Source organism: Peromyscus maniculatus, chromosome X, assembly GCF_049852395.1.
Source record: "Peromyscus maniculatus bairdii isolate BWxNUB_F1_BW_parent chromosome X, HU_Pman_BW_mat_3.1, whole genome shotgun sequence".
Classification (NCBI taxonomy): domain Eukaryota; kingdom Metazoa; phylum Chordata; class Mammalia; order Rodentia; family Cricetidae; genus Peromyscus; species Peromyscus maniculatus.
In genome coordinates, this window is record NC_134875.1 from 66,902,390 (window position 1) to 66,917,585 (window position 15,196).

A 15,196-nucleotide genomic window follows, 5' to 3' on the forward strand; every position below is an offset into this window, starting at 1 on the left:
TTTTTATTACAATAAGAGAAAAGATATGGAGTGTAGCTCCAAACACACAAAACTGTTAACTAGTGTGCTAAATGACCCTAATATCAAATGCTTTAAAAATATAATATGAAACATAAAATTTCAGAAAGCATTCAAATTGAATGACACAAGATTTGTTACTAAAGTTGTTCCCTGAACAAATAGATAAATTAATTATTTCCATTTTTTTAAATTTACTCACATTTGTTATTTTTGGTTATATGTAAGTTTGTATCTGCATGTGGATTTGCACATTTGAGTACAGGTGCGCATTGGTGGAAAATGTATTAGAGATGGAGATAAAGGCAGTTGTGATGCAAGAAACCTAACTTCTTATTCTTCATGAACAATAAGCACTTAATCTCTGAGCTATTTCTCCAGCTACACTACTTTCTTTTTTGTCTTACAAGTAAAAGTTGATATTATTGGAAAAAACTTAAGAAAATGAACTGTGTAATTTATTAATATAATCAGTGATTTTTGGTCAAACAAGGGGCCATATAATCAAAGTAGTATTAACAAATTCCTCTAGCAAGTTTTCACAAAAATCTTATTCATGAAAACTATATTTCTGTTTTTGTGAGCCTAAAAGGGATTTTTAGAACTACGTGCTCTTTTGAGCAATTCCTTATCAGGAAAGAAAACAGATTGAGGATGTAGTATATTTCAAAATATGAGAAGGTATCTGGAACTCACAAACATGTTGAAGCACAATATAAGGGAACATCTTCGATCAGTAGGAAAATTAATGATTACTGTAAAAGTAAGTTTTAAGTATTGACCCAATAATATTTAGTTTTGTATACAAATGAAATTTAACTTTTAAATAGCTCTAAATGTCACCTAGGTTCATTAAATAACAAGTAACACAAACACAGTATTTGTTTGCTAATATTACAACCAGCATCCAGATTAACTTAATTTAAAATAAAGTCTACTGAAATTTGAAAACGTGGAACTTTCAATTGTTTCATTCTGTAGAATAAATATGAACAGAACATTCAATGGCTAATATAATGGTTTCATTTTTAGGTGAGGATAAAAATGGTCAGTGCTAGTAATTGAAACAGGATTTTATATATACATATATAATGCATATTACATAGACTTTATTATGTTAGCTAAAGTCATATCATTAATATTTGTGTCTTTATGTTTGTTGACATCAGAGATTGAACGTAATGCTGCATCTTTAAATACAAATAAGACAAGCTCATTTAAAGAATGATGAAAGAATCTGTACTTATTAAATATCTTAATAAAATTAGAATTATTGTTGATATATCTATATGCAATTTTAAATGTTTTATAATTTCAAATATATAAAATGTGTAGTATGTATAATCATTTCCTATAACTATAAATAATATTCCATCTTGTCTTATTCCGCTTAAAAGATTACATTAAGATTGGATGTTCATTCTGAGTAATCTTATTTGAAACAAGATTAGTAACAAGACATATGCAAACAAATCTGCTTTTTTTCTACCTTATAAAAATGATATTTCTTCTACCCTTGGATTCATATTAATCCACAAGATATGACAGGGATGTATTTATTTTTTTTTTGTTTTTTTTTTTGTTTTTTTTTTTTTTTTGAGACAGGGTTTCTCTGTGTAGCTTTGCGCCTTTCCTGGAACTCACTTGGTAGCCCAGGCTGGCCTCGAACTCACAAAGATCCACCTGCCTCTGCCTCCCGAGTGCTGGGATTAAAGGCGTGCGCCACCACCGCCCGGCAACAGGGATGTATTTAAAATGATAATTTATGAGTGGAAAAGACATCTCTATGTAATGTATATATTTTTCATCATCATACTTTTTTAAGAGAAATTCATCTTTGTTCATCAGAGTAGTAAATCTTTTCACAACTATGTCTGATCCTCCGAAAGTAAAGGAAGATACACGTATTATACATGTTTCCTGAAAATTTATAGTCTTCAAATTAATATTAATTAATTATTCTGAGTATGTAATTGAAAGTACATAATGGAGAGATCAGGTGTTAAAGACTTTGTTTCTATTATTTTACATTGTTAACACCTTAGTTTGAGCATCTGTTTTTGCAAAGAGGAAAATGATACTGTGTTGTTATTTATTGTAAATATCTAGTTTTACATTACATCTTCCCCCTAATTTTTCATCATCTAATGGAAGAGATTAACTATGAGGAGAAAGGCTGAAGAGAAGGCTCAATGGTTAAAAGCATCAACAACTCCTGAAGATCTGATTCATTTCCAGCACCCATATCAAAGGCTCACAAGGATCTGTTGTTGAAAAATTCCAGGAGATCAAAACCCTCTTCTGGTCTCTGTGGCCATTTACCCAAATGTGGTATACATATACATTCAGGAACACAAAAATACATATAAAGTAAAAAAAAAAATCTTTAAAATTGATAAAGAGTACATAAATACAATGAGCAAGTAAATATTTAAAAGTTCATATGTTTAAAATTCTGAATCCACAGTATCCATGATACTTAAATGACATTTCAAAATCTACAATTTATATCAATTTACTTAATATGCTTATATCAGTTATTTTGTTCCATTCATATTTGTTTATATTTATACATTTCTATCACATATGTTGAATTTTTTTCCATTCATAACTTTATTTATAAAACTTTAATCTGGAGCAAATTTTAAATTTATGAAAATATAACAATATTTTATTATATGCATACCTTATTGAATTTTGTATTTTACAAACTTACTATGTTTTCTACATGTTAAAAATAGTTTAATTATTATTAATAAATTAATGTATAACATCAACTTAAATCTTTAAAAAAACATTACTCATCTCAAGGGTTTGCAAAAGAAACCCTATTTTTAGTGTCTTCTGCCTGGAGATCAAATGTGAAATTTCATTCATTAAATTTTCTGTGTTTTTTTTTAATCTTTGGGGGCCTGCCTTCCAGCTCCCAAATAAATACATGTAGACTAATTCTTACTTATGAATGCCCATCCTTAGCTTAGCTTGTTTCTAGCCAGCTTTTCTTAGCTTAAATTATTCCGTTTCTCTTTAACTACATTTTGCCCCTGGGCGTTTTGCCTTTCTTTATTCTTTTTTTCTTTCTTTCCTTCTTACTCCATGGCTGGCTGTATAGATGGGTGACTGGCCCTTGGTTTCCTCTTTTCTTTTTCCTTATTTTGTTCCTCCCCCTGTGTCTAGATTTTTCCTACTATTTATTCTCTCTGCCCTCCAGCCTGCTACTGGGTGTTCAGTTAAGTAACACAGCTTCACGGAGTTAAACAAATGCAACATAAAAGAATGCAGCATATCTTTGCATCATTTAACCAGTATTCCACAGCATAAACAAATGTAACACATCTTAAACTAATATTTCACAATTTTCTCTTATAATATTTTATTTTTTTTAAAAAAAAATAACAATATATTTTAATAATGTTCTTTCTTCTCCTTCAAATCCCCCCAGATCTTACCTACCTCTCTACCCACCCAAATCATTTTATTTCTCTTTCTGTCTTTCAAAAAAGAAGTCAAATCGAATAAGCAAACAAAAAATAGACAAAAGTACAGAAACAAAAAAAAATGAACACACACACACACACACACACACGGTGATCATTTTGTTCTGGCAAATTACTCCTGGGAATGGAGCCTAACCCGTAGCATGGTTGATATACCCAGTCTGTTCCACAGGAGAAAATTGATTTTTCTCTTTCCCAGCAGGTATCAATTTTAAACAGCTTCTTGTTTAAGGGTGGGACTTTTAAACAATTACATGACAGAGGAATATGATAATAGTGTATTATTGAAATCCTCAGTCTAATTTCCCCTCCAGTGGAGTTAGAATTCTTATTTCTCCTGAAATACTTAGAAATGATTTTATCTCTATTAAAACACAAAGAAACTGTAAAATAATGTAAATATTAGGTATCATTTATAATGTGCACAAATTAAGTGAGAATAATAAATAATGAGAGAAAAATGGCAGATTGCACATAAAAAATGTGCAAAAATGGAAATATCCTACCTGTGCCTAAAGAAAATGAATGTTATAACTTCCATAATAAATTTTGTTTAGAGTATCCACTATTTTGTTTTTCAATTACTATAAGTTGCTATATATATAGTAATTGAATATATATATATATCTCCACCATATTAAGTTTAACTTTTCAGAATATGATACTAGTCATAGTAAAATAACTCATTGTCCCTTATAATTAGAGCTATGAAAACCTGATTTGCAAACAGAATTAATCTATTTCTATTGATGAACTAGGAAAGGATCACTTACTAGATTCTGGATCAGAGTTGCCATCCCCTTCAGTGCGGTTGTTTGGTGCGGCATGATCAAAGTACTCTTCCTGAGGATAGCCAAGAGGCAGGGCATGGGATGTGCTGGGAAGGCTGCCTGCATCATGGTCTCCCAATCCACCATCACTGATGCTTTCCTGAGAGCCTTCTGGTAGGTGAAATGTGACACGTCGCTGGGACTGAAAGGAGCAAAGAAAATTACAGGGTTTCAGCAATATTCTGAATAATTGCTTAATGCATCCAATTTATAAAATGTATTATTTCAGCTATCTTGTAAAGCCACATAAAATTATCTTGCACTGTGAACAATTCAGGCTTTTGTGAACAGGCAGATCTGTTTTCAAACCAGTTTCACCTGGCAACAGTGTTGCCTCTATTATATTTCTATACAGAGCACATCGAAAGACAGAATGAGCAGGAATATCTTCTAATCAAGAAACTTGTAGGTTTTGTGCTATTTGAGCACAACAGAAATTTTTGACCATCATTTTAATATAGAGTCACTTAGCAGTATTTGGCAATAATCTACTTTTTGAATTACAAGAATGAATAACTATAACTCAACTTCTTTGCTTTTCTGTGAGATTCTGGTGAACTGAGACAGTAGTGACTTTATTCAATAATATATACTTTAAAATTAAAACTTTTACCTTTTAGAATAAATTTATTGGTCAGGTTTTTGTTAGTATTCATTTAACTTTATTCTATTCTATGAATGCAAAAATAGCCACATACTATGTATAACTGCTAAGGACAATTATATAGACAAGCTATAAGAATTGTTGTAAGCAGAATTAGTTAAAACAGAAGAAATGGGGCCTAAAACTTTGAATGTAAGAAGTCTATGAATTCTAGTAATAGAAATATGCTGACCAGATGCAACACCATTTTAGTTCTCAGTAGTACTATTTTACACAGTAACTAGTGTACAAAGATAGCCTCCTAAATAGATCTCTCTTTCCGGTTTTTACAACATTCATCTGGACCCAATAACTCTGGACTGGGGCAGTATAATCAAACCTCCAATTCCTGCTTTGTTCTCTTGGACTACTCATGATTTTCACTTCTCTTGTTTGGGATTCCTAATAAAACAATGTGGTATTCTTCAAAGTTCAGAGGGTTATAATAGTTTATAGAAAGTATAGATACTGAATGCTTGAAGTTTAAAAGCACTAAATAAGCATTTATTTATTTATTTATTTATTTATTTATTCTTTTCTCATATAATACATCCTGAGCACACTTTTCTCTCCCTCTTCTCTCAGTCCCTCCTCCCACCTCTCCTTCCTTCCTGTTCTTCTGTTTCTCTGAGGGTATGTGCCTACTTTTATTGTAACTTGTTAATTCTTGATGTTCTTAAAAAAAAAAAAACATCAGCTTGTCGAATGTGTTAGGAAATTCCTTGAAAACAGAAGGTAGAAACTGGCTAGAAAATTTTAAATAGAAGACCCCTCAAATAAAAGTACACAGTGTCTTCTTGGCTAAAAGCTAAAAATGTTCTTGAGCATCTTAGTAGCAAATGTTGTTAAAATTGTTTGGGGGGGTCTGATCTCTTCTCTGACTTCTAAATACTTTTAAGGTGACCTCTTCAGAGGGAGTAATATTTTGAGCAGAAAATCCTGGTCAGGAGAGTAGGATCTCTGGTCTAGCTAGAGACATAATGTTCCAATTGTGCTGCTTAAGGGACCTCCTCTAAGAAGGTGGGCTCAATTTAAGCCATGCAGAAACACAGGCAAACTAATTATTTCTTTAATGAGATACTTTACATTTTCTTCCCAAAAACCTAAACCCTAGAGCAGAAACTTCATTGGCCACAGGCTGTAGGGTAGCTAAAATGGAGCGTATAAGTCAGTTTGTTTTTCTAAATTCAGAAAAGTAAAACTCTTCCTTTCTAATCATATTTTCCTTAACTCTTTAGGATGTCCCCTAACATTTGGGGGTTCTTTATTCTTTCTGTGAAGCTGTCCTTTCTGTCAGGTGGCTGCTTTTCACCATGTAGCCACTTTAGCACTTAAATTACAGGGAACTTTTTTTCTACTATTCCATTCTCCTCTTGCAGGCAGGTGCAGGGATTTTATACCTTGCCTGTCTGTAGTGATATATTGTACCATAATAAATTTGCCTGAAGATCAGAGAAGCAAAGCAAGCCATAGCCACCACCTGTTATCTCACCAACTCTTTAGTCTGAAAGAGCCTTTCTAGCTTAAAGGCCTCTAGCCAAACGGGCTTCCTTAGTATAAAAGCCTTTAGTTCCTGTCTCCTCACACCTTATATACCTTTCTCCACCCACCCATATCATTTCCTGTCTCAACTTTCCTAGTACTGAGATTAAAGTTGTGTTACTCCCAAGTATTGGCATTAAAGGTGTGTGTCACCACTACCTGGCTCTGTTTCTCTCCTAGACTGAGTCAATCTCATGTAGTCCAGGGTGGCTTTGAACTCACAGAGGTCCAGAGAGATCTCTGCCTCCTGAGTACTAGGATTAAAGGTGTGTGCCACCACTGCCTGGCTTCTATGTGTAATCTAGTGGCTTGTTCTGTTCTCTGATGTTCAGGCAGATTTATTAGGATACACAGTATATCACCACACTTGTCTGGGGATTTTTCTTTTAAACTATAATAGAAATGTCCTTGAGCTTAAATGAACAAAATCTTAATACAAATAATAGATAAAATGTACACATATTTTTGTAATAAACCACAATCATCTTCTAGAATCCCAACTACAGCAATGTTGTGAAGTAGAATAGAAATCATTTTTGGTTAATAGTTTAATGGTAAACCTTTAGGCTTACTGAGACATAATCTTTGACCTTAATCTCATCTTCTCAAAGTTCATCTTATAGTACAAAAACAGCTTTAGAAAATATAGACATTAGTAAGTTTTCATTTGATTGCTTTAAACTGTTTAAATATATATATAAAAACTTATCTGTCTGGAAAGACTATTTTTGTTCAAACTTTTAAAAACATTTTCCCTGCTGGTCATAGCTTGCAGAAAATCTGATGGAAGCTAATTTTGTCATTCCAACATAACAGCTTTGGATCATTTTCTCACTAAGAAACTAGAAGCATTGTGGTTTAAAGTTTAACTTTACTCACTTGCATATGTTAGTTATGATCACTAATATATTTTCAAGTAAATATAAATATGTATATTTGTCAGCCTTTTAAAAATTAAAAAAAAACTTGGAAAATAGGTTGAAAAGTATACAAAATATTACATCATAAAATTAATGTATCATTAGCTATTACAGAAAAGTTAAAATTAATATAATACTATGCTTTGGGATGGTCTGTGTGTCAAATTGCTCTGATTGGTCAATAAATAAAACACTGATTGGCCAGTGGCTAGGCAGGAAATATAGGTGGGTCTAACAGAGAGGAGAAAAGAAAAAACAGGAAGGTGGAAGGAGTCACTGCCAGCCACCGCCATGACAAGAAGCATGTGTAGACGCCGGAAAGCCATGAGCCACAAGGCAAGGTATAGATTTATGGAAATGGATTAATTTAAGCAAGAAGCCTACCATGGCCGTATAGTTTGTAAGCAATATAAGTCTCTGTATTTACTTGGTTGGGTCTGAGCGGCTGTGGGACTGGCAGGTGACAGATTTGTCCTGACTGTGGGCAAGGCAGAAAAACTCTAGCTGCAATGCTATATGCATGATCTAAATTACTGCACATAAAATAAGCTAGATTGGCACAAAACTATGATTTATTTTCTTATGGTAAATAACTATTTATAAAAAAATCTAAATTTATGCAAATACACAAGTATTTGTATATTCCAGATATAGAATATTTTACTATGTATCAACATTTCAATATTACATTAAAGTTTAGTGCTGTGGATATTGCTTTGTATAAATAAAATGCTGATTGGCCAGTAGCCAGGCAGGAAGTATAGGTGGGACAAGCAGAGAAGAGAATTCTGGGGAGTGGAAGGCTGAGGCAGAGAGACACTGCCAGCCGTCGCCATGAAAAGAGAGATGTAAAGTACTGATAAGCCACGAGCCACATGGCAAGGTATAGATTAATAGAAATGGGTTAATTTAAGATATAAGAACAGCTAGCTAGAAGCCTGCCACGACCATACAGTTTATAAGTAATATAAGTCTCTGTGTTTACTTGGTTGGGTCTGAGTGGCTGTGGGACTGGCGCGTGAGAGAGATTTGTCCTGACTGTGGGCCAAGCAGGATAAGGAAAACTCTAGTCATAGTATGGTTTTATCATTTAAAATTTTATAGTGTTTAAACAGATAACAGAGCCAGGCAGTTGTGGCGCACACCTTTAATCCCAGCACTGGGAGGCAGAGCCAGGCGGATCTCTGTGAGTTTGAGGCCAGCCTGGGCTACCAAGTGAGTTCCAGGAAAGGCGCAAAGCTACACAGGGAAACCCTGTCTCCAAAAAAAAAAAAAAAAAAAAAAAACAAAAAAAAAACAAACAAACAAACAACAACAACAAAAACAGATAACAGAAAATATTAACAAGGAACCAGTGCTGGCATAAATACATGGATTTTGATAGCTTAACCTCCTGTGGTTAAAGAGTCAGTAATCTCTTCTTGAAGAACTAAAGTCCCCAGTAAATAGTACATAACATTATGGAAAATGACAGAAGTAGTGGCTATGTACATTTCTTTTGGATGAAAAGACAGTGACACAGTGTGTATACTTGTTTATCTACACTAAAAATACCAAGACAATTTTATGACAAAGATGTCCTGTTCTGTGTTAGTCACTTACTAAAAATCATTGCAAAGAAGTGCCCTAGAATGAATGTGTAGTAGGTTTGAACATATATCTTAACATTCATTGAATTCTCAAAAGGATAGATGAGAGAGAATAAGTGAGTCTATAAGGGTCAACCTCAGGGAATAAAACTCACTCCTTTTGTTGACCATCCTGAATGTGCTTAAAAACACCAATACACCATTACTATTTCAGTTTTGAAAGTAGTTCTTCCACTTGAAACTTTTCTGTATATGCATATATACTTGAAGACCCAATTATAGAACAGACACACTGAAAAAAGATCTTGTTTATTCTCACTTTTATCAATTGTTAAAATGTCTTAACTATAGTTCATGATGAACTGTGTGATCAAAAGTTATAAAATAATCTAATGTTCAATTACATCTTGGGTGTTTGAGTTCTTTCTCAATTCTATTTTCAATGTTTATGATCTGATATACATTTTGTCTGTTTTTGTAATTCTTAGCAGTCCAAGAAATATCAATCACATGAATTTGTGTGTGTGTGTGTGTGTGTGTGTGTGTGTGTGTGTGAGAGAGAGAGAGAGAGAGAGAGAGAGAGAGAGAGAGAGAGGAGAGAGAGAGAGAGAGAGAGATTAATTCAAGTATCCACATGAGGCAAGTAGAGTGAACTGTATCCCCTGGAGCTTGAGATACAGACAGTTGTCATCTTCCCCACGTGGTTTCTGGGAACTGAACTCTGGTCTTCTGGAAGAGTAGCAAATACTCCTCCTATCTACTGAATTATTTTTAGGTAACTGGAGGGCCAGTTTCCAGCAACCATCAGGGTATGCAAAATTCCATGAAGGTGGCAAGGGCTTAGGAATATTCTGAAGGCTAGACTTTTTCTATCTGAAGGGAAAAATAAGGTAACATGCAACACACTCTCTTCCTTATCTGGAATCTTTATCCTCTCCTCTCAGTATGTATCTTTGTTTCAACACAGATATATTCCACATTGTTACATTCTCCATACAGTCAAGTTATATTCCACACTGTTACGGTTTCCATAAATTCTCCATATAGCCATACCTCTTTTGCACAGTTACATCTTCTTTTTTACATAACTCCACATCTCTCTTCTATACACATTTCTTCTTTCTACTCTTACTTATTATTACATGTTATTCACTTATTATTATTAATCACTTCACATATTATTAGATCATTTATTCACTCTTTACTCACTCATTTTCCCATTCGTTCACTCTCTCATCTTACTCTCATGCTTCTTCTTTGATGTCTTCACACTGCTCCTTTCTCTTTGCTCATAGAGCTATATCCCTCACTCAGCACACACATGCACTCTTCACCTTACCTACTCACCAATTGCTGTTTACATAGTTCTTACATATTGCCTCCTCAGAGCGTGCGTGCGTGCGTGCGTGCGTGTACACACACACACACACACACACACACACACACACACACATTCATTCATTCATTCATTCTTACCCTCTGCACAGCTATTTTCACAGCAGTTCTGTCTGTCCATATCTTTTCACTTTTCTCTCTACCCATTCAGCTCCTTTCCTCACTCAGCAAACACACACTCTCCCACATCTCACTCATTCACCCACTGCTCTTTATGTAGTTCCTACAGTTATCAGTCTGCCCTACCTAGAGTTTTAATTCTCCAGCAAATGTTGTCGTCAGTAAAACTGTTCAAATTGGTTCAAATGGAATGGTTTATAGTATTCTCAAATTTAAAATTTGATGGGTTATGATACTGAGCTTTTTCTTTTCTTTTTTTTCTTTCTTCTTTTCCCCACAAATCATTACTTTAGTGATTCCTACATCACATTGTCTTTTTGTAATTATGGCACTCCTGGAAAAAACTGAACAAAAAAAATATACTAATTTTGATACCTTAATAATTATAGAATATCTTACAAATTTGGCTTAACTTCTTTCCCTTTAAAATGTTTTTAACTGATTGTTTCAATTTTTACTTTTTACATTACTGGAGTTTGAATGTGACGCCTTGCACACGGTACACACAGGTTGTATTTGCTGAACTATATTTTCATCCCTACTCTCTACTTTTTATTTCCAGCATAATATTTTTATTTATATTTTTGGTAATTTCATACAATGTGCCTGAATCACAGTCACTTCCCATTCCTCCCAGGTCCACCCTCACACCCTTATGTCCTCCTCACCCTCACTTTCTCCAGAAAAGAAAGGAAAAAAAAAACAAGTCCAATTTGGAACCTGGTCAAATTCCCCTTAACGAAAACTGAGCCTTTCCCTACCCACTCCCTAGAAGCCATCAATTGTGAAGAGCTATACTTCTGCATTTTATTACAATTTTTAAGGAAACATTTCAATGGCTTCATGTCTTCTCTCTCTCTCTCTCTCTCTCTCTCTCTCTCTCTCTCTCTCTCCCCCCCCCCCATGGAGATGGCACAGAAGCATTCAACATCTCTCATTCTTAGGTATGAGTCTGAAGCCATCACTATTCCCTGCCATTGCAGCACAGGACTTCCACATGGTTTCTGGTGGTGGCACTGATTGTGGACATCAACATGGTATCTAGCGGCAGCTGGGATCATGCACATCAAGGAGGATTTTTGTGGCAGCATGGATCATGACCACCAACATGGTTTCCAGCAGCAGTATGGATCAGACATTTTTGAGGAGGCTTAATCTAAAAATGAACCATTCTTCATCTAGCACATCTTGTTTCAGAGTCAGGGTGATAACAGTGGTCATGTGGTTGGGCAGCTTTTCTGGAAGCAGGGCCTACCTGAGCTCCAGGCTGTTGTACACCACCTTGCTGTTGTGGAATATTATTTTAACTAGGCAACTATGTGTTACATTTGTTTATGCTGCAGAATATTACTTTAACTGTGTAAAGGTGCATTACTTTTATGCTGCATTGTTTAATTATGTAAAGATGGGTTGCATTTGTTTCACCTTGCCGACCTAAGGTACCTGATTGGTCTAATAAAGAGCTGATCAGCCAATAGCTAGGCAACAGATGGATAAGTGAGACTGGCAGGCAGAGAGAATAAATAGGAGGAGAAATCTAGGTTTGAGAGGAATAACTAGAGGAGGAGGAATGAGGGACATGACTGGGGCAAGAAGACAGGCAGTCACCAGCCACTCAGACATGAGAAGTAGTGAAAGTTATACAGAAAGAAAAGGTAAAAGGCCCCAAGGCAAAAGAAAGATAGAGAAACAGGTTAATTTAAGTTAAAAGAGCTAGTCAGTATTGAGCTTAAGCTAGGCCAAGCATTCAAAATAATGTCTCCTTGTCATGGTTTGGGAGCTGGTTTGTGGCCCAAAAGGAAAAGGCTTGGTAAACCTTGCCCTCATTGCCGGCCACCTTCCACTACCTTGTGCATGATCATCATATTTGCAATCTGCAGGCTCATGCTCTGGTCTCTCAGCAGGGCCATCAACAAGAGCATCAGCAGTAGCAGCAGCTGTGGCTCCATGAACTTGGTAGGGCCTATGGGCCAAGTGGTGGCAGTGGTCTGGCAGGCAGCTATGGGTCGAGGTGGGCCTAATGGTGACCTGATCTTTACGCGGGCCAGAGAACAGGCCCTACTTGGCAACAAAATGTTCCTCTGGTTGCTGTGGCCAGGTTCCCATTTCTATTGTCACATGCATCTATAGTTCTACGTCTCTCTATTGCTCATGCCACACTGTTCTGCCATCTTTTTTTCCAAGCTCGACATTTTACTTTTCAAATGAATGAATCTTTAGTGTCTATTGTCATTTTTCTGCTCCTATCCATAGTATAGGAACATTCAAAATATCTATTTTTCTTGTCTATCTACAATATGTAGAACTGTTAACTATTTCATGGAAATACCTATTTAATTATCACAAAAGAGATAAATAAGTTTTTCTTTTATGTACTGAAAATTTTATAGTATGTACATTATATTAATATACAATATAATTACACAGTATAGTAATATAATAATATAATTATATTAATCTATTCATTTAAAGCCATTCAAGAAAGCTGTTGTATACAATTTGAAGCAAATATTTTGATTGTAATAATTATTTAGCAGATGTAAATAAATTTTGGATTTTTACTGAAAAATGAGTGCACTTTATATTTTATTATGTTCCTTTAGTAATAGGGAGAAATCACAAGGGATGCCACTCCCTAAATATACATCCCTTGTTTGTAGTTCACATCAAACTTTCATAACATATTCATTCATAAATAATACTGGTGTTGCTTAACTGAATGATTCATAGGCAAAATACTACTATAGCCCATAAAGCTTAAATTCCATACTACAGATAATAAGACTATCGTTACATTTCCATAATATGATTCAACTGACGTTTTGGAAAGGTTAATCTGGCAACAAAGAATCTACAAGAGTTACGTGTAACTCTTAGTTGAAAGGGTAGCCTTAAGAATGTGTATTGCTTTATAATGATTATCATGCAACAGGATAGTCATATCTATCCTGTTGATTCATATATAAAACATTATGAATGCACAACTACTAAGCATATTCTAAGCTCTTGAATTCCTAAATTCTACAATAAGAAAAAGACTTTTTATGGATTTCAGGGATGTCTATATTTTCCCATGGGTAAATGTCTTGGCAAATTTAACTTTAATTCCATCCATTTGCCTGCAAATTTTATGATGTCATTGTTTTTTATAGCTGAGTAATACAAAATATCATCCTGAGTGAGGTAAGCCAGATTCAGAAAGAGAAGCATGGTATGTACTCACTCATTAGTGGATACTAGATGTAAAGCAAAGGATAACCAGACTACAACCCACAACTCCAGAGAAGCTAACTAACAAGGAGGACACTAATAGAGATGCACAGATTGCCTTGGGAAGGGGAAACAGATGAGATCTCCATGAGTAAACTGAGAATGGGGAATGGGAAACAAAGGAGAGATGATAGGGGATGAGAACATGAGGGAATTGGATGGTTGAGCTGGGGGAAGGACAGAGTGGGAGAGCAATGAAAAAGATAGCTTGATGAGGGGAGACATTATGAAGTAAAGGAGAAACCTGGTGCTAGGAAAATTCCCAAGAATTCACGGGGATGACCACAAATTAGATACTAGCAATAGTGGAGAAGGTGCCCGAACTGGCCTACACTGGTAATCAGATTGGTGAATACCCTAACTCATCATAGAGCCTTCATCCAGTAACTGATGGAAGCAGATGCAGAGATCCACAGCCAAGCACCAGACCAACCTCCGGGAGTCTAGTCAAAGAGAGAGAAGAGGCATTCTATGAGCAACTGTCTGTACCAGAGTTTGCTTACTCCCCATGGGGGAGGCCTTACCCTTTTGGAGGAGGGGATAGGGGATAGGTGAGTGGGAGAGGCTGGGAGGAAGCAGGAGGAGGGATGAGAGGGGGGATCTGTGGTTGGTATGTAAAATGAATAAAAGGTTTTTTTTTTAGTAAAAAATACAAGAAAATTTTAACTTTAATTACTCAACATATTAGAAAACAAATTGTGAAAATGAATTATTTTTAAACTCAACTCAAATCTTGTATCTCTATTATATGATATATGATCAACTCACTTGTCTTACTTAAAGATCTTAAGTGATCTAGGAAGCCTTTTTATTTTATGCAAAGTCTATTCTATTGTGACTGTAATTTGTGGGCTGCTTTATTTTTATTTTTAAATTATTTGGGTTTTTTTTTTTTACATTACCAGATTAAAGTTGACCCCTTTTTCTCTTTTGTATTTCAGAAAACAATGGAATAATCACATATCTTATTACCTCTTTCACACAATAATCTTGAGGGTTTAATCATTCAAGCCTTTGCTTAGTTGTTTTCATGCATCTTTATATTTGTTGCTATTATAACTTTCTATAGCAAGGCTGCCATTATGCTTAGATGTTCCAGAATAGGCAAGAGTTCTCTAAACTCTGACTATCCTATTAAACTTATAATGATATTTGAGTGTGTACTTGTGCATATGTGTGTGTGTGGTCAGAGTTAGACGTAATTATTTGACACAACCCAAGAGCATCATAGTTTGAGTAATGATTCATTTCAACTCAAACATAATGTAATAAATTTATTTGTAAGAAGAAAGGATGAATTTTATTTTTTTCAAGAATGTTGACACATTAATAAATCTGAAATTACCAGAGTTGCATGAATTTTGAAAATGAA

At 34.8% G+C, this 15,196-nt stretch overlaps 1 protein-coding gene across 2 annotated transcripts in view; it reads right to left on the reverse strand.

Moving 5' to 3' along the window:
• Pcdh11x (protocadherin 11 X-linked) overlaps positions 1–15,196 on the reverse strand; it is a 610,657-nt gene that overhangs the window by 179,229 nt on the left and 416,232 nt on the right. For both annotated transcript variants that reach the window (XM_016008787.3, XM_006990485.4), the window contains exon 6: positions 4,289–4,487. In XM_016008787.3, coding sequence (XP_015864273.1) covers positions 4,289–4,487 — 199 coding nt within the window. The remainder of the gene's footprint in view (positions 1–4,288; positions 4,488–15,196) is intronic.